The 18,056-nt window shown below is 47.0% G+C and overlaps 2 protein-coding genes and 1 long non-coding RNA gene across 4 annotated transcripts; 2 read left to right on the forward strand and 1 right to left on the reverse strand.

Moving 5' to 3' along the window:
• The first annotated feature begins 644 nt into the window (after nucleotides 1-644).
• LOC117185986 lies at nucleotides 645-1,932 on the forward strand. Its single transcript, XR_004471173.1, has 2 exons — nucleotides 645-828; nucleotides 897-1,932. It is a non-coding gene; the product is annotated as an uncharacterized LOC117185986 (long non-coding RNA).
• A 5,584-nt stretch (nucleotides 1,933-7,516) lies between these two features.
• On the forward strand, nucleotides 7,517-10,399 carry LOC108164553 (G-protein coupled receptor moody). Its single transcript, XM_017300372.2, has 3 exons — nucleotides 7,517-8,593; nucleotides 8,663-9,325; nucleotides 9,403-10,399. Exons 1-3 carry the CDS (start codon nucleotides 8,103-8,105, stop codon nucleotides 9,887-9,889), a joined length of 1,641 nt encoding a protein of 546 aa, XP_017155861.1. The 5' UTR covers nucleotides 7,517-8,102; the 3' UTR covers nucleotides 9,890-10,399.
• On the reverse strand, nucleotides 10,206-17,977 carry LOC108164021 (serine/threonine-protein kinase par-1). Of its 2 annotated transcripts, XM_017299633.2 has the most exons (9): nucleotides 17,560-17,974; nucleotides 16,307-17,165; nucleotides 16,177-16,240; nucleotides 15,824-16,110; nucleotides 14,519-15,721; nucleotides 14,124-14,450; nucleotides 13,981-14,069; nucleotides 12,173-13,907; nucleotides 10,206-11,167 (listed from the first exon to the last, which is right to left on the reverse strand). In XM_017299633.2, exons 2-9 carry the CDS (start codon nucleotides 16,928-16,930, stop codon nucleotides 11,060-11,062), a joined length of 4,437 nt encoding a protein of 1,478 aa, XP_017155122.1. In that variant the 5' UTR covers nucleotides 16,931-17,165; nucleotides 17,560-17,974; the 3' UTR covers nucleotides 10,206-11,059. The 2 variants fall into 2 exon arrangements, with proteins under 2 accessions (XP_017155122.1, XP_033253676.1); XM_033397785.1 differs by having other exon boundaries at nucleotides 13,981-14,450; nucleotides 17,560-17,977.
• Between the last annotated feature and the right edge of the window lie 79 nt (nucleotides 17,978-18,056).

The raw sequence follows: 18,056 nt of genomic DNA on the forward strand, positions 1-18,056 counted from the left end.
GTATATGTATGTATACTAAACAAAGACAACGCCTTTTTATTGTTGTTAGATTCTGTTTCTATAGATTCAAACCCAAGCAAAATCTTTTGTCACTGGCACAGCCTTACCTTATAGGAGTATACCCTGCCTTGGAGCTTTGGCGCTGAGGCTGATGTTTGCGCTCTTGCAGACTGGCTGGCCGCTTGGCTGCTGGCAGACAACGTGACAGACAGAGATAGCACGGCCAAGCACACGCACACCAGCCCGGATAAATGCCGATCGTTGCGGTCGGGGGCTGTGTGTGAGCCAGCAATGGGTAATGCCAATAAAAGTGCTCAATGATTGCCGATCCGCGATGAGTATGTGTAGATACGAATGCTTCTCAGAAGCAATTGTGCAGCAGCAATCAGCAGCAGCAGAACCAAGAACTACATAAATATGTACATGTATGTATATATCACCAAATCACATATGTATGTACATATGTATAGATATGTATAGATATGTATATCTAATATGCATGCATGGACAACCGTACATACATACAGTATGTCAAGAAACTCTTTACACACTGAAAATAAATTAAATTTTTTGACTTTGGATAAGAAAATAATGGCCTTTGGTTCAAATTGATCAAATTTTTTTAATTCATAACCATTCAGGGATTAATTATAAAGTAGTTAGTGAAAAAAAAATAACAAAACTATAAATAGGTAACTTACAAAACAACAAAAACAATGATTACTCATTTTTGACACTGTCAAGAAAGTCTTTACACAAAATATTTTCATTTTTTAAATTCAAAATTCTTCGTAATTATTTAATATATTTAACTTATTTTAATATTTGGTATGTCCACCCTTAGCATTGACTACATGCTGGAGCCGTTTTTTCATCGAATTTATCAATTTTTGTAGGTCATACTCAAAGGGAATCTTTTGCCACTCTTCCAATATGAATTCTTTGAGCTGATTGCGGTTTTTGGGCTGTCTTTTTCCCACTTTCTTCTTCAAATAGGCCCACAAATTTTCAATGGGGTTAAGATCGGGACTCTGGGGTGGTGTATCAATAACTTTTCCACAGTTGTAAAGCAGCCAAGCTCTCACATTGGACTCTTTATGTTTGGGATCATTGTCTTGATAAAACTTAAATTTGGCCCTATTGTCCGTAATGAGACCAAATTTCTCCGCACTGCTTTTTAAATTTGTTTTTAAAATTTTGAGGTACTGTTTGGCATCCATTGTGTTCTCAATAAATTCAATATTTCCCACTCCTCGGCTAGAGATGCACCCCCAAATCATAACCGAAAGTTTTCCAAACTTTACAGTCGGAATGATGTTTCGGTTATCTAAAGCTGTTAACGGCTTGCGCCATACTCTGGGTGGACCATCATTGTAATATAGCATCATTTTTGTTTCGTCGCAAAATATGACGTCATCCCAATACTCTGCCGGCTTACTGATCATGTTAACAGCGAAAGTGAAGCGCTTTTCCACATTGACCGACGAAAGCAGCGGTTTTTTTCGTGCCACTCTGGAAGAGTATTTATGGCGTAGAATAACCTGGCGTACTGTTTCGTGTGAAACAACCAAGTCAAGTTCTTCGTCAAGTTCCTTGGCCAGAGTCCTGACCGATATTTGCGCATTCTGATTAATTTTCCTCATGATTATGCGGTCTGCCCGTTTGTCTATCTTCCTTTTACGGCCACCTCCAGATTTGGTTTCCAGTCTCCCTTCGTTCTTCGCGCGACTTAGGACATTGTAAATTGTTTTCCTTGATACTGAAAACATGTCTACCATGTCTGCAACAGATTTGCCCAACTGGTGATTATAGTAAATCAACTGGACAACGTCAAAGCTTAGTCTTTTGCCAGGCATTTTAAAAATTTCAGAAAGTTAGTCTGTAGATGTGCACCGGTCAAATTTCGCAACCAAATCAAAGTCAATGCAAAAATAGAGCATCACTGAGCAACGCCAAAAGCATAGATTACGGTAAAGTCCCGTTTTTTCTAAGAACGAGATCAAAACAGAGCTCGAAAACGAAATGTGTAAAGAGTTTCTTGACAGTGTCAAAAATGAGTAATCATTGTTTTTGTTGTTTTGTAAGTTACCTATTTATAGTTTTGTTATTTTTTTTTCACTAACTACTTTATAATTAATCCCTGAATGGTTATGAATTAAAAAAATTTGATAAATTTGAACCAAACGCCATTATTTTCTTATCCAAAGTCAAAAAATTTAATTTATTTTCAGTGTGTAAAGAGTTTCTTGACATACTGTACATACATATGTATGTACAGATACAACCACTCATCCTGATAAGGTTCTTCGTCCGAGAAGGGTCAACGGCAATGGAGGAAGGGGCGGTTTGTGTCCGTATTCTAATGTTTACACAATTGGACATCGACATCGAAATTGTCGAAATGAAGACGAAGCGGTTTTTGTGCCCCTCTCCAACGATCAGTTTTGTTTGTTGTTTGTTGGGGATTGTGTGAAGAACATGATAGTTTATAGTTATCTAAATATACATACATTGTGCACGCATACATACATATATGTATATGTATGTACATATGTACATATATAGATAGATAGATTTAAAAAATGGTATTTTTATTGCAAAAATTTTAGTTTGGAAAACAGTACAGTATGTACATACATATGTATGCACATATGAATTTATTAAATTAAATCAAAATCTACCATATATTTTCAACGAAAAAGATAGGATTTAATGGCCCTATCCTTGTCGTTTTTACTTACATATGTACATATACATATATGCATATATGTACTTAAATCCATATGTACATGTGTACGCCTAGTATGTATCTTATATTGCTAGTACACTTTGAAGCTAAAATCCCAGTTTTACTATATTAAATTACAAAAAAATATACTGAAATTACTTTTTGCTATCATGAACCTATTTATTATGTACATACATATGTATTAATGTGTGTTTGTGTGGGTATGCACAGGCGAGCTACATCAGTTCTTAGGGTCGCCTGCATAAAAACAAACAATTCCGGAGCTCTGTCCGTTTGGGGTCAGCTCACGTTGCCAAAGAGTTTTCCTTGAAAAACAAATCGAAACGAAACTACGTTTTCTGCCAAACAGACGACCCGCACCCGACCCGACTCGACCCGACTCGACCCGACCCGGCAACTGGTGGACAGAGTGGAAGAGAGGGTGGAGTGACGACTGTTGATTCATTAATTGAGACGACTTTCAATCGAAACTCGGAAGCGTAAAAGACGCGGTGACGGCGCCTAGCAATGACCCAAGCCCAGTGCCTTAATCATTTCTAACGGGTTATGGGGGCGAGGCGAGACGAGGCGTGTAGGCTGGGGCAGGGTAGCCATGAATCAGCATGAGGCATGCATGTCCAATACAATGTGATTCAAAAGTTGGGAAAAGTGTATTTATCCTTTTATTACGTTCGATTTATGTACGCGCCTATGCGGTTTTTGTTTTACTCATTTACAGGGAAAAGAAAGCCAAAAGGTCATAGTTACCGTAGTCAAATATTTTGAAAGCAGTACACAGTTCCTTTAATAGTTCCTATTTTATAGGATTTTTCTGTGAATGGTATTTATAATTCCCTGATAACTCCCGTAATATGCGGGATAAATACAGAATTACTCGAAGCAGCAAAGAAACAAAATGAACTCAAGACTCTACCTCCACACAGAGTGAACCGTTCAATGATCAAAATAGCAGGAATTTTAGAACCAAGATTAAAGAAAACGAGGGGGAACGTTGTGAGTTGCTGCGGACACCGCAACTCTACGGTTATACCCGATACTAAGTCAGTATAACTCTCCTCCGGCAGACGCCGCTAATATTAAACGACACGACAAAGAGTGCGTGCGAGAGAGACAGAAAATCAGTCTGAGCGTCACGTTGGGCGCTGCGTAGCCACTGCAAATTGATTTGTTCCTATTGGCTATAAAAATGATCTGATCTGATCCAGATTCAGCAATCTGAATGTGCAATATTGTGGATGCAACAGATTTTCGTCCTTTGTGTGGGCGGAAGAGGGTGGGGCGAAATTTTGAGATACACGTTTTATAGTAAGATCTAACTGGAGTGCGAATACCAAATTTGGTTACTCTAGCCTTAATAGTCTCTGAGATTTTTGAATATCCCCAGATTTTCGTCCTTTGCGGGGGCGGAAGGGGGTGTGGCGAAATTTTGAAACAAACTCGTCTCGGTCCGATATATTAGGAGTGTGGATACCAAATTTGGTTGCTCTAGCTTTTGTAGTCTCTGAGATCTAGGCGCTAATGTTTTACTCTAAGCAAAGCCGCCTATGCTACGTGTGTGTTAGAGAGAGACAGGGCGAGAAAAAATGAAATTGTTTTCTTGATGCTGGCTATAATAATAATACGATCCAATTCAGATTCCGCAGTCTTAAAGATATGGTCATTCTCTACAATTCTACGTTTTTGGTTTTCACATATCTTTAAAATTGTGGATGCCACAGATTTTCGTCCTTTGTGGGGGCGGAAGTGGGCGGGGCGAAGTTTTGAAATATTTTTGTAGCAGTGACATATCACAGAAGTCTGGATCCAGAACATCGTTGCTCTAGCTCTTATAGTCTTTGAGCACTAGGCGCTGAAGGGGACGGACAGACGGACGGACGGACAGACGGACAGACGGACAGACGGACAGACAGACATGGCTCAATCGACTCGGCTATTGATGCTGATCAAGCATATATATACTTTATGGGGTCGGAAACGATTTCTTCTGGACGTTACACACATCCACTTTTACCACAAATCTAATATACCCCAATACTCATTTTGAGTATCGGGTATAAAAATTGATTCCGGTCTAATAATATAGCTCAAAACAAAGTCTACTTAATTGTAAAAGGGTCTGATGATAGGGTTGATATGCAATCTGCGATGAATGCGAGCTAGTTTACTGTTCAATGAATGCATTGTGGATAAAACGATGAATATTTTGAAGGAAACACCTAAAAATAGTGGCTAAAGACTCTGTGTTTCAAACTTTCAAATTTGTAAACTACTTTGGACCGTTGCGCAATGCTCCGCGTAGTGTACTACTTCTCTTTGTAATTCCACCAATCTTAGCTTACGATTTGACTTGGCTGGGAAAAGGCAAAATGTTTATCCTGTGTTACTGGCTTCTGTTGGTTCACCGCTTATTTCTTAAAATTTGACCGATTTGGCGACCATTGAGGTCGGATTGAGATTAATTATTGGGAAATTCCACAAAGGCCTTGCCAAATCAACGAATCGCAAGAACACGCTATTAATTCATCTAAAACTAATAATAGGGAAAAAAGTCAACATACATCATCAATTTTTCAATATTTCGGGTTTTCTCAATGAAAATTCAAAAACTTGGTATGCCATTATTTAGAACATTTAATACATATGTATGTATGTCAAGAAATAAGGAGGTAAAAAAGGGAAATCCCCGACGACTTCAGGCTGTAATAGATGCCAATGGTGGACCAACCAAATATTAAAAATATAATAAGTATTAATATTAAGATGACTTTGAAACTATAATACAAAAGCATAGAGGCTGTATGTGTTCTTGTATGTAGTTTTTATTGTTGTAAAAGAATTATAAACTCAATTTTTTTTTTTTTTAATAAACTTATCTATTAAGACCTTAAATAATGGCATACCAACTTATTTGATTTTCATTGCGAAAAACCGAAATATTGCAAAATTGGTGCTCTTGACTTTTTTCATTGACTATATATACAAAGTTTTCTTGTACTCGATACTGAAAGTTTATGGGAGTATATTAGTCTTTTGGTGGATGTGGATGTATGTAACAGCCAGAAGGAAGCGTATCCGGCCCCATAAAGAATATACATTCTTGATCAGCCTCAATAGGCGAGTCGATATAGCCATGTCCATAAATGCCTTATTCTCAGAGACTATACGAGACAGAGTGTACAAGTTTCCTCTGATATCACAAAAAAAAAACGAGGAACAAAAAACACAGAATTATTGAGTACGATAATGAGAAGCTAGCAGATTGCTGAATAACATAACATTAGAACATAAGTAACGGTCGTGGTTCCTCTCGCTCTCGCTATGTTTTTTCCATCTCTCATGGCAAGTGGGAGCAAAAGATTCCCTCTCCACATTATCCAGCCAATCAGTTCGACCCTTTTACGAATAGCGATATATGTATGTATATATTGTAAATAACATATTTTGTATTGGTCAAATCAATCATAAATCACACATGCTGACAGAGTCGGGTATACGTGTAGAGCCGCGGCCCTTGCCGCGGCTGACAACGTTCCCGCTCCTTTCTTTTGTTTTGAAATATTTGTAGACTTTTTTTGTTTCAATATTTTTTAGAATAATAGAATAAAACTACGCCTTTAAAACGTATCCAATCGTTTAGAATATTGATTACTGTATCAGATAAAATTAGTTTTTTATTAAAAATTTCATTGAAAAATATCTTACAAAAACAGTAAACTGTTCGATAAAGTTAATGACTGTATGTACATGTTTATGTATGTATGTTTATTTTGTAAAAGTTAAATCCTGTATTCCAAGCATTGGTCACTGTCAACTTAGGCAGACATGACTGTGTGTACAAAAAAGTAAGCGTTTTTTATGCGTACATTTACATTTTTGCATAAGTTGCGTTCTTGTTGCCAGTTGCCAGTGAAAGTGTACACATGTATGTATGTACATATGTACATATGTATGTAGAGGAAAAGAATTGAAAAGTTTTCAATTTGGAAAATGCGTGCGTTTAATGTCCCAGGGCTGCGCAATAATACACGGCAGACACGTCCTAGCAAGGCCGTTATCCGGCTGCGGCGGCGAAGCGATCGCCCAGCCCTGAGTTGAGTATTTGGAAATTCCAAAAAAGAAGAGCAACAAGAACTGTTCGAACAGCACGAACCATCAGAATCAGAGAGAACGAGCGAGCGAAAGGAACAGAAAACGCAACAGCGGCGGCAGAAGAAAGGCAAGAGCGAGACAGAGACAGCAGGAATAGAATAATAGGAACAATGTAAACAAAGCGCCCATTCCAAAAACCAAATTTCCAAATTACCAAATTACCCGATGATGAAGTCAATTGTTGTATACAATAAAAATTTGTTGCTGTTCTTTTTGTTTTCCTTTTCGAAAGTTTTTCTAGTTCGGCTGCTGCCGTTCCGTTCCCCCAGTACCCCTGACGCCTTCGACCATGCCTTTTCTTGCGCTTTTTATACCCTTTCAGAGGATATGACGATTTTCATAATTTTTTTGCGACGCATGATGGTTTTATCCATGCCATGTCCTTCCTATCCAGACTATCTCCTTTTAAAAACAAACAAATCTCTGTGGGTATATCTAGCTAAAACTTTGCACCGACCTTTATTTTTGATGTACGAAGTATTATTTAACATATCGAAATATTTTATTTAACTAAATTTCGATATATTTATTTTCTTTTTGATTAAATATAGGCCGTCTATTGCTTAAATCAAAGTGAATTCTGCAAAATTTCACTGTTTGTATTAAAAAAATCGGATATTTAGTTAATATATGGGTTCTCAGAGTCTATATTACATACCAGAACCGAATCGATTCAATAATTCTGTTGGTTTGAATTAGCGTCTCAGCTTTCTGTTAACATCGAATCAATTGCCAAGAAACGGACTGAACGAAGCAGGAATCGTAATTTCGGTTTCTTTTTCTCGCTCACTCTCCATTTGATTTTCAGGTAGATAGAATACAAATAATTTGCTGGTTTTTTGCTTTGCTTAATTTCAGATATACCAAGAGACGACCGTTCAAAAAACAGAACTTTGATAGAAATACGAGCAGCCACGGATGGAGCAATGGAGCTGCAAGGGTAGGGTATCTAAAGTATCGGCTTCCGAAATTAGCCTCCTCTTCTTGCTTCCAATATTCGCTTGGCTGCCTCTGCGTCCCGCCGCTGTTGCCGACACCACTCCACTCCACCCATCCGTCTCTGGTCCATCGTTGGTGCTGGTGTGGGGGTGGGGGCCGTGGATGGTGGAAGTGGCTATGGGTGCGGAGAATTTAGTTTAGTACAAATTCGGCGCAGGAACGGGCGCGTCACTGTCGAAACGGCCCTATCAGATCAGTGCGGAGCATGTTCCCTCTCCTCGAGAGCCATTCTCGCGTCCTGGACAAGGGCCAGGACAGCTTCGAACTGAATGGAAACGGAATGGATGCGGGCATGCGCGGGCAGGGCGCTGTTGACGCCGCCGCCGCCGGAAACGAGCTCTTCCAGGGCTATTCGGACGAGCTGCTGACCTTCGCCTGGGTGGCCTGCATCGTTTTCATAATTGTGGGCGTGCCCGGCAACCTGCTGACCATCGTGGCGCTCTCGCGGGGTCGTCAGACGCGCAACTCCACAGCCATCTTCATCATCAATCTGTCCTGCTCGGATCTGTTGTTCGGGTGCTTCAACCTGCCCCTGGCCGCCTCCACTTTCATGGAGCGGGCATGGACGCACAGTGATCTGCTCTGCCGGCTCTTCCCTATGCTGCGCTACGGCCTACTGGCTGTGTCCCTGCTTTCCGTCTCGCTGATCACCATCAATCGCTACATCATCATCGCCCACCCACGGCATTATCCCAGGTGAAGTGACCGCCTATCCCCCGCTACGAGTATGTGTGATTCTAATGATATCCAATTTCTACCGCTTAGGATATACCAGCGCCGTTATCTGGCCTTGATGGTGGCCGGCACTTGGGTGTTGACCTTCTCAATCATGATACCCACGTGGCGCGGGGTCTGGGGCCGCTTCGGCCTCGACACTAGCATTGGCTCGTGCTCCATCCTGCACGACCAGTACGACCGCTCGCCAAAGGAGTTCCTCTTCACCGCCGCTTTCATGCTGCCCTGCATCTGCATAGTGATCTGCTACGCCCGTATCTTCCTGCTCGTTCGTCAGGCGGCCATCCGGGCCGGAAACAGCAACGCCGCCAAGAACAATGCCTGCGAGCCGACGGCCACCACCACAGCAGCAGCACCGCAATCCTTGGCCATGCCCAAGACGGTTGAAAATAGGGAAAAGGCGAGCACATCCATCTCGGACACGGTCCCGGAACACGGCCTGCGACCGTTTGTCGTTGACGAGTATATAGCATATATCGATGATAATGCCTCCACCGAGAGTCTCCCCATCTCGTACAGCATCGGGAAGCGGCACAGGGAGAAGGATCAGAAAGATCTGGATAAGAATCAGGATCATCAGCTGCCGGTCGATGCTAATGTGGTGCTCAAAGAGAGGGATAAAAACAAGAACAAACAAGAGCTGTGCGCCTTGGGGCGAAGTCAGACCCAGCTGGACCAGAGCAAGAATTCCACGTACGTACTAGAGATCTCTTACACTCTTGCCCTCTTGAAATCTTGACAGATCTAACTCCTTTCTGTTGATCCCACAGGAAAAACCCCAACGCAAGTCCCGTTCCCAATGCCAATCCCATTACCACCTCGCTGCGCACTTCCTTCACCCGCTTCAGTCCCAGGAAATCCCACTACGTGTCTATGGGGAACACGTCGAATGCCTCGTCCATCTACCCGGGCCGAATGAGCGTCAAGGATCGGCGCCTGCTCAAGATGATACTGGTGATCTTCGTGTGGTTCGTGATCTGCTACCTACCCATCACGGTGGCCAAGATCTGGAAGAGTGCCACCGAGGTGCATGTGTTCAATATAGCCGGCTATCTGCTCATTTACCTGACCACCTGCATCAATCCACTCATCTACGTGCTCATGAGCTCCGAGTACCGACGCGCCTACTGGAATCTGCTGCGCTGTCATGGCTCTCCCGATCCGCACCAGCAGCGGAACAATGCTAACGCCAATGCCAATGCCAATGCCAAGAAAAAGCTACAGGAGTCAGCTACGAATCGCCAGATCAAAACGTGATTCTCTTGGGCTCTGATTGCCGAAAAGGAACGTAGTATCACAAAGCAGATCAAAACAAAGGAATAAGTAGTTGTAGGTGAGGAGAGCCGGTCACTGTACACTGTATCAGCTCTTAAGTATATTCATATGCGTGTACCAGTATTGATCTATTGGTCTTTGGATCACTTAAAAGGTTCATAATTGTCACCATTTCTAGTCGTACGACCAGGTCGGATGCGATCCGATTCGATCCTTCCTTCCACATAGATCACCCATCTACATACATATATCTATCTATAAATGTACATCTGATAATATAGGAACTCCAGAAGTAAAATTGCATTTTATACCAAATAACTTTAATATCTGGTTTACATTTGAATTCCATGTTTAAGAACAATCGATGTTTGGTTTTGGTTTTAGTTGTTGCTTGTCGCTAATTATTGTACCAATACATAGAGATATAAACATATATCCGTATACAGACATATGTACGTATCTATAGCCCCAATAAATGCTTCGAATAATTGATATATGTAGTTACGTTGTTCTTCTCCAGCTCTCTCATCGCATCGACTAACATCGATTCCCACTCCCAGCTCAACTCCGCGGGAACCCTTCTCAAGACTTTTACCCAAAATGCTGTCTCGGAGTAGTCGGTCCAATGGGTGAACGGAGGGCGGGGCTATTCCGAGTGTATGCTCGTAGTAAGTATAATCATAAGTAGAGCTATAGCTTAACGCTATTATTATCAATATACATATACATACTGTATATGTATGTATGTATGTATGTCGGCGTATGCGTACGAAACTTTTGGACTACTTAGGGCTAGTAACACAACTAAATTATTCTTCCATTATTACTCGTACGGCAATGGTTCGGTTCGGTTCGGCTCGACTCGGCTTGACTCGGATCGATTGGCTTCCATCCGACAAATATAGTTAGAGCTCCATCCTAGACCTAGACCTAGACCTTGCCTACTCCAGCGATCGATGCTTGTATATCCGTATTTGTATATGTATACGTAGGTGTATATGTATATGTATATCTATATGTATGTGTATATCGTATATGGATAAAATAATTCATAATTGCGATTGCGAGCTTAATAAAAAGGTGGCCCTGGTTCGGACTCCATTAGTTCATTTCCAACTTAGTTCCAACTTCTATTTTCCATCTCCCTTCTATTCAGACCGATTCCATATGCTCGGAGATCTCCAGAATGGGGCTCTCGCTGAGCGGCTTGACCAGCGTCTGCCAGTTGGGCGTGAACAAGCTGAGCACTGGCGTCGATGTCTATAAGAAACAAATCGGATCGATTGGCTAGATGATTGAAACTTTTCAATTAATTTTTACACTAAGAGATCATGCTATCATGTGATTCAGGTAATACGAGTACCCCCTTTCTGCTATGACCTTGATGCGCTGGGAAAAGAATCAAAAAACGAACAGATAGCTGGAATCGACGCTTCAGCTTTCTGATTATATTAAAACGCTTTTACAAAATGGACTGCACGAAGCAGGTATTGTAATTTTTACTGTGTCGGAGTTGAAAATTTCGGTTTTTTTTCGCGCTCACTCTTCATTTTATTTTCTCGAAGAGAAAACGAGAAAGCAACACACAAATTTGCTAGTGTTTTGCTTTTCCTCAGGCGTGAACATCTTTATTTGTGTGTATTCTGTAAAGCAAGTGAACGTATTCACTATTTAAGATATAGCAAGAGACTGCGTAAGAAACTTTGCCGCAGTGCTCACACTCTGTCTTTTGGTGATTCGGGGTGATCCCAATCTGACTAAGGATTCGTACTGATCGGAGGCATTAAAGAAGCTTGAGTATAGCTAGATTTCATGAATACAGTGGATTCATGCAGGGCTCTAGTTGGTACATACATACATATGTATGTCTTTTCTTTAGGACAGGGTCGCTCATTTAAGGCTGGGTTTATTTCGTTCCGTTCGGTTGAGTTAGGAACAGACAAGTTAGAATTGGTAATATGTTTAAGGTATATTAAGGATCTGGTAGAACACGTACATATACCTCTTTGAATGTACTTGTTGGGATGACTACAATTATTGGGATTTTTAGGTAATTTTAGGAGCTCTAAAATGTTTCTTTTTGGCTAGATGAAGAGATGTTTGGAGTAGGTCAGTTTTTTACATAAGGATGTATATTTTTTGATAGAGTAGCCACTGTTTCTGTCTGGCAAGTAGGGGTTTAGTTCAGGTTAGGTAATAAAATAAAGTTTTACCCAGCTGTAAAATTGGTTGGAATTTGCATAGATTTAATTTGAAAATGCTTACATGATAATCGGCCTCGTGGCTGTGCCCGTGAGGCGTTGACGGCTTGCACTTCACCGACGTAGGCGTTCCCGGCGCTGTGGACGGCGGCCCTGATCCCGATCCCGATCCAGATCCAGGTGCCGACATTGACCCTGGCCCAGAGCCCGATCCTGGCCCTGACGACTCCGACTGGGTCGGCTGGCTGATGTAGGAGGTCTTGAGGTTCATCTGGCTGAAGGCGTGCGCACCAGGCATCGTCAGCGAGTGCTGCAGTCGTGGAGTGCCACTCCTTGGGCGGTCCAGCATGGCCAGCTCGTACAGCTCCTCGGTCAGGTGCTGGTCCGGCATCGGCGCTGGCGATACGTGACCAAGTGCCAGCCCAAGGTTCAGTCCGTGGTTTAGGCTGTGCCCGTGTCCGTGCCCATGCCCGTGGTTAAAGTGTGCGGTCTGGTGGAGCTGGTGCTGCTGTTGGTGGTGCTGCTGGTGGTGATGGCGTCCGGCCAGCTGCGCCTCCAGAGCGTACTGCTTCTGGAAGAGCTGCCGCTTTTGCTGGAGCAGGCGATGCTGGAGTAGCTGCTGCTGCAGCGGCGGCTTCTGCATGGGCGACATGGGCACCGCCATACCGAGCTGGTGCTGATGCGAATAGAGGCCCGGTGGTGGCGGTGGCGGGGCATAGCATGCGTGGTTGTAAATATCACCACCAGCGGCCTCCAAGAGCAGCGGAATTGGAACGGGCCCTCCCGGAGACCCCGGATGGAAGAGCCCATGGCCATGACCATGACCATGGCCATGACCAGGATGAGGATGATGGTGGTGCTGCTGATGTTGATGGTGGTGCGGGAGAGTCAGCAGGGGATGATGGTGATGCGGCTTGCCTCCAGGCAGCGCATAGAATTGACTGTTGGGGAATTGACAGTTGCCCAGGCTGAGCTCCTCCAGCCCGTATGGAGGAGCCGGATGTGGGTGCGTGTGCTGATGCTGATGCGAATGCGGATGAGTGGCAGCCTCCTGCTGTAGCTGCTGTATCTCCAGCCAGCCATGCCGCTTGACCTGGTCGTAGCGGTAGCTGCCGTATACGCGGCTGCTGCCCAAGAGCGATCCGCCCCCGGAGCTGAGGAGACCTTGGGCCACCAGTCCGTCGCTTGCCCGTCGCCCCTCTCGAAAGTGGATGGGCGAGCGCTTATCCAGGAAGGGACCCCCCGCTCCCGCTGGTGGTGGTGGAGTGGGATTTGGGGTGGAGCTGGCGGTCAGGCTGAGGTTGACGGCACTGGGCATGTGGATGCAGGAGTTGTGGCTGCTGTACAGTGACCGCTCCGAGGAGTGCTCGCTGGAGCCGGCTGCTCCGGCGACGGAGGCGGCGGCGGCCAGCATTGAGCTGGATCCCATGCAGGAGGGCAGGCTGCCGGAGGGCAGGACAAAGTCCAGGCTATCGTAGGCCCCGGCGCTGCAGTTGCTCTTCGAGGAGCCGCGGCTCAAATTCTGGCTGAGGCTCTTCGAGTAGCTGCCGGAGGCCAGCACTCCGCTGGAGCTGCTGCTGCTGGCATAGGAACGCATCCGGGTGGTCTGGCTATGGCCGTGGCCGTTGCCGTTGCCGCTACCGCTGTGTGCGGTGGTGGTCAAGTCGCTGCTCGATTGGGAGCCTTCCTTGGTCCCGGGAGTGGGACCTTCGTTGCCTTGATCCGTCTCGCAGCCCTCGTCCGTGCTGGAGCTGCCCTGAGCTAGTACCTTTTTCTCGAAGGTCTTTTTGTCACTGCGCCTAGGAATGGGGAAGGGGGGATGGTGGCATGAGCTTTACTCTGGAGGAATACGAGTATTCCCTTGGGACTCACCTGTCGCCATTCTGCTTGCCCTCGATCAGATCCTGCCCGGACTCGTGGCCATTGCCATTGGTGCTGGCCACTCCTCTCCTCTTGGTCTTCTGTTGAGAGTGGGGTGAGAGTGAGGATAAGTCTATAGCTGGCATAGGACTTACCTCTACGGGCAGCGGGCTCTCCTGGAGGGTCTGGAATAGCTTGTTTGCCTCGGCGGACATCTTGTAGCGAAAGCTCTGGTTGAGATTGGCGGTGGAGTCAAAGCTACTCGAACTCGACATGGCCTTTATTGTCTTCTGCTTGTGGTTCTGGTTCTGATCCTCTGTATTGGCATTTTCATTGGCATTGCCTGTGGCTGTAGCTGTGGCTGTGACTGTGCCAGAGGAGGTAGTAGGCGTGGTGGCTCTCCCTCCACTTGCATTGGTTTGATTGACTGCCATCTCCGGTCTGGTGGTTAGCTCCTCCTTTCCCTCGGCAATGGCCGTGGACTGAAAGGATTTGAAGGAGAAGATGATGAGGGATCGGCCAAGCATACTTCCCTAAACCTGAGCTTAACCTGTTGGAGCAGCTGGCGGCAGTCCTCGGTGCTCTGTTTGATGATGTACTCGCTGATGGTCTGCTGAAGCTGCTTGGACACCAGCGGCCCCGCCGCCGGACTGGGCTGGCCCGGCTCCATTAGCTCCCGGCAGCGGAGATTGGCCAGTGAGGGATTGTGGGTGTGATTATGGTTGTCGATGCTCAGCGATATGGCCAGGGGCCGGTGGCTCCTGGGCGAGCTCGAGGTCAGGCTGTGGCGACCCATTCGCGAGACGGCCGAAGAGGAAGAAATATTGGAGGCGGAGGGCAGTGGCGTGTACCTCACGGGCATCGGAATGCAGCCTGCTTCCTCCTGCCCATTGAGATAGGCGCCAGAAACATGGGTGGGCAGGTTGTGGTTGTGGTTGTAGTTGTGGAGCTGCAGCTGCATCTGTTTGGAGTAGTAGCTGGGATCAGCAGGGGGCAAAGGTCGCTCGCTCATGAGCACAGTCTGGTGGCGGCTTAGTCTTTTGTGTGGGTGCTGATCCTTGCCCAGGATCGTGGTGGTGGATATTGTCTTTGATTGCTGCTGCTGCTGCTGATGCTGAATGAGGAGAAGCTGCTGTTGCTGTTGATGCTGCTGCTCTAGGCTGAGCGATTGCTTGCTGCTCTTGTAGAGCAAGCGGCTGGAGCTGCTGCTGCTGCCACCGCCACCGCCACCGCCACCACCACTGCCCCCGCTGGATACAGATCCACAACCTACAGGGGCAGCGGGTGGCGGTGGCACAGGCGACGACCCCTCGGTGGGTCGGGCCTGCTCCTTTTTGTGACTGACGCGATCCTGGAGCAGTAGATAGATGGCTGCCACATGGTCGTAGGTGTCCTTTTTGAGGCTGGCGCGCGTCTTGTCCGGCCCGATGCCCACATACTCGGCCATGATCCGGAGAATATCCTCGCTGGGCTCCAGTACCGTCTGCCGGTCCACGTTCATGTTGTACTTGGCGATCAGGGCGTGCTCCAGCAGCTCTGGGCACATCCAGCGGTGATGCTTGATCTGCTCGATAGTGTAGCGGCGGGTGGGCTCGAGCACCAACATGCGACGGATGAGGTGCTCGCACTCGGAGCTCATGAAGAAAGGGATGCGGAAACGCCCAGACAGTACCCGATCCCGCAGGCTCTGCAGCGTGGAGCCATCAAAAGGAAGAGCTCCACAAACGAGCACATACAGGACTACGCCCAAGCTCTGCAAAAGCGAAAAGCGAATGAGGATAAGGATACCGTTGAATATCAGGAAAAGAGCGACCGAGAGACAGCGAGAGAGAGGGAAGGCTGCACTTGCACTCACCCAGATGTCGATCTCCGGTCCCGTGTACTGCTTGCCTTCGAACACCTCGGGGGCGGCGTAGGGCGGCGATCCGCACCAGGTGGCTAACAGCTCGCCCGGCTTGAAGTGATTGGAGAAGCCAAAGTCCGCGATCTTTATGCTCATGCTGCAATCGAGCAGCAGGTTCTCGGCCTTCAGGTCCCTATGGACGATGCCCTTCTTGTGGCAGTACTCCACCGCGGAGATGATCTGCCAGAACTTGAAGCGTGCCGCCGACTCCGACATCCTGCCATATTTGGCTATGTAATCTGCGGAGAGCAGAGGGATAGGGTCAGGGATCGGCATGGGTGTGGGTACGGGGAAGGACTACGCACCAAAGATCTCCCCCTGGCTGGCATACTCCGACACTATATAGATCATGTTCTTTGTCTCCATCACCTGCAACGGGAATGGGGAGAGGAAAGGCTCCATTAGGTTCTCTGGAAAGCTGGAGACTGCACCCACCTGGTAAAGCTTGATGATATGAGGATGTTTCAGCCGCTTCATAATCTCCACCTCGCGGTATACCTTCTGGAGGTTGATCTGGTCCAGCTGCGACTTGTCAATGATCTTGATGGCCACCTCGTTCTTGGTGATCCTGTGCCGTGCCAGCTTCACCACGGCAAAGTTACCCTTACCGATGGTCCGCTCGATGTCATAGAAGCCCACTCGCATCGGTTCCTTTAGCTTGAGCAGCTCCTTCGGGCTGGGACTGGGAACGGCACCCGATGCTGACCCAGAACCCGGTGCGGGTCCGGGCACATTGCTGCCACCGCTTGCGAAGAGCTTCTGGGCGAGGAGCACATCCTTGCAGGCCACCAGCGCATCTATGGAAGGGGCGGCCATCCCACTACCGGCCAGGCCCTCCAGCAGTGCCGTCTCCGGCTTGGCCTGGGCCTTCGACTCGTTCGACTCCTCCTGCTGGACGCTGTTGTGAGGGGACTGCTCACCATTGGACTGCTGCTGTATGTGCTCCTCCGTATGGGTCGCCGAGTCCGTGTCCCCCGTGTCCACCTCGCTGCGGCTGCGACTGCGACTATGACTGCTGTGGCTCGCATCCTCGCCGACTGCCGGCTCGCACGCACTCATTTTGCCAACTGCGCCACCCTGCTGCTGCTGAAGCCACTCAGACGCGGACGCGTTCGCGCCTCCAGCTCCGACTCAGACTCAGACTCGGGTGCTCAGATGATGAGACAGAGATGGCGCTACAGATGATGCACATGCTCGCAATGCATGCAGGAGCGGCTCTACTGCAGTCGCGGCTGCAGTCTGCTGCTGCCCATCGCCGCCTGCACCGTCTCCCTCATGATCCCTTCCCGCCGGGCTGCAAGATGGAGGAGAGCGAGAGAGAACGAATGCAAAATAGTTCTGATAACAGATTAGCACATGTACAAGTACATGTACATGTGCATGTACTCGTGTGTCAATGTGTGTGTGTGTATGCTTTGTCCTCCCCACTCCTCCGCCACCCAGATAGTGTGTGTGTGTGTGTTTGTGTGTAACGCTCTCTCTTCTGCTCTCCACTCCGCTCTCACTCACGCTCTCCCTCTCTCGCGCCGTCTCTGTTGTTTGAAAAATCAATAAGCAGAAGCGGCCCCGCGTCGTAAAAATCTTCTCTGTCGTCGTCTCACGTGGAGAAGGACGAGAGCTGGAGATGGAGTTGGAGGCTGAAGCTGAAGATGGAGGAGAGGCTGAAGCCTCCTCGAGTTGGGAATTACCGTTTGTTCCGTTAGATTGGACAAGGGTCAAGACAACAGTCCGCTGGAGTCGGCAGCGAAACTGGGAACACAGGAGGAGGCTGAAGGCCTTACTCGGAGTTGGAGCCCCGGAATCGCGGAATCCCGGGTAGCTGACTGTGGCGCTGGCGTCTATTCCAGTTTGAGGCGAAGATTAGAGACTCCAGCTCCTGATTTGACACATCATTCACACGGCACGGCGTGAGAGTTATTGACACTTGCGTGGAGGGCCCGGGGCCACGGCGGCGCTGGAGCTCACACACATGAAACTTTGGTGCCAATCCCCGTTGAGCTGCGTCCAACTGCGTCCGACACCGTCAAAAGCTCAATGCGATTCTGCCGAGGACGACCCCGCGGCGACCCGACCCCCAGCAGCGCAGAGCAGCAGCGCCAAGGGTTGCCATTCTCTGTACTCGAGGGTTGCCGGCCACCGACAGTCAGAATGGATGAAATAGCTGGGACCAAGAATTTCCGGCCGA

Source organism: Drosophila miranda, chromosome XL (genome assembly GCF_003369915.1).
Source record: "Drosophila miranda strain MSH22 chromosome XL, D.miranda_PacBio2.1, whole genome shotgun sequence".
In the NCBI taxonomy this organism is placed as follows: domain Eukaryota; kingdom Metazoa; phylum Arthropoda; class Insecta; order Diptera; family Drosophilidae; genus Drosophila; species Drosophila miranda.

Bases quoted from the DNA above. Each gene is read 5' to 3' on its own strand.
- LOC108164553 (XM_017300372.2), top strand. From the start codon at position 8,103: ATGTTCCCTCTCCTCGAGAGCCATTCTCGCGTCCTGGACAAGGGCCAG. The intron at 8,594-8,662 runs GTGAAGTGACCG...TCTACCGCTTAG, and splicing joins CACCCACGGCATTATCCCAG to GATATACCAGCGCCGTTATC. The intron at 9,326-9,402 runs GTACGTACTAGA...TTGATCCCACAG, and splicing joins GACCAGAGCAAGAATTCCAC to GAAAAACCCCAACGCAAGTC.
- LOC108164021 (XM_033397785.1), bottom strand. From the start codon at position 16,930: ATGAGTGCGTGCGAGCCGGCAGTCGGCGAGGATGCGAGCCACAGCAGT. The intron at 16,111-16,176 runs GTGCGTAGTCCT...TGCTCTCCGCAG, and splicing joins CAGCCAGGGGGAGATCTTTG to ATTACATAGCCAAATATGGC. The intron at 14,451-14,518 runs GTTAAGCTCAGG...AAATCCTTTCAG, and splicing joins GCCGCCAGCTGCTCCAACAG to TCCACGGCCATTGCCGAGGG.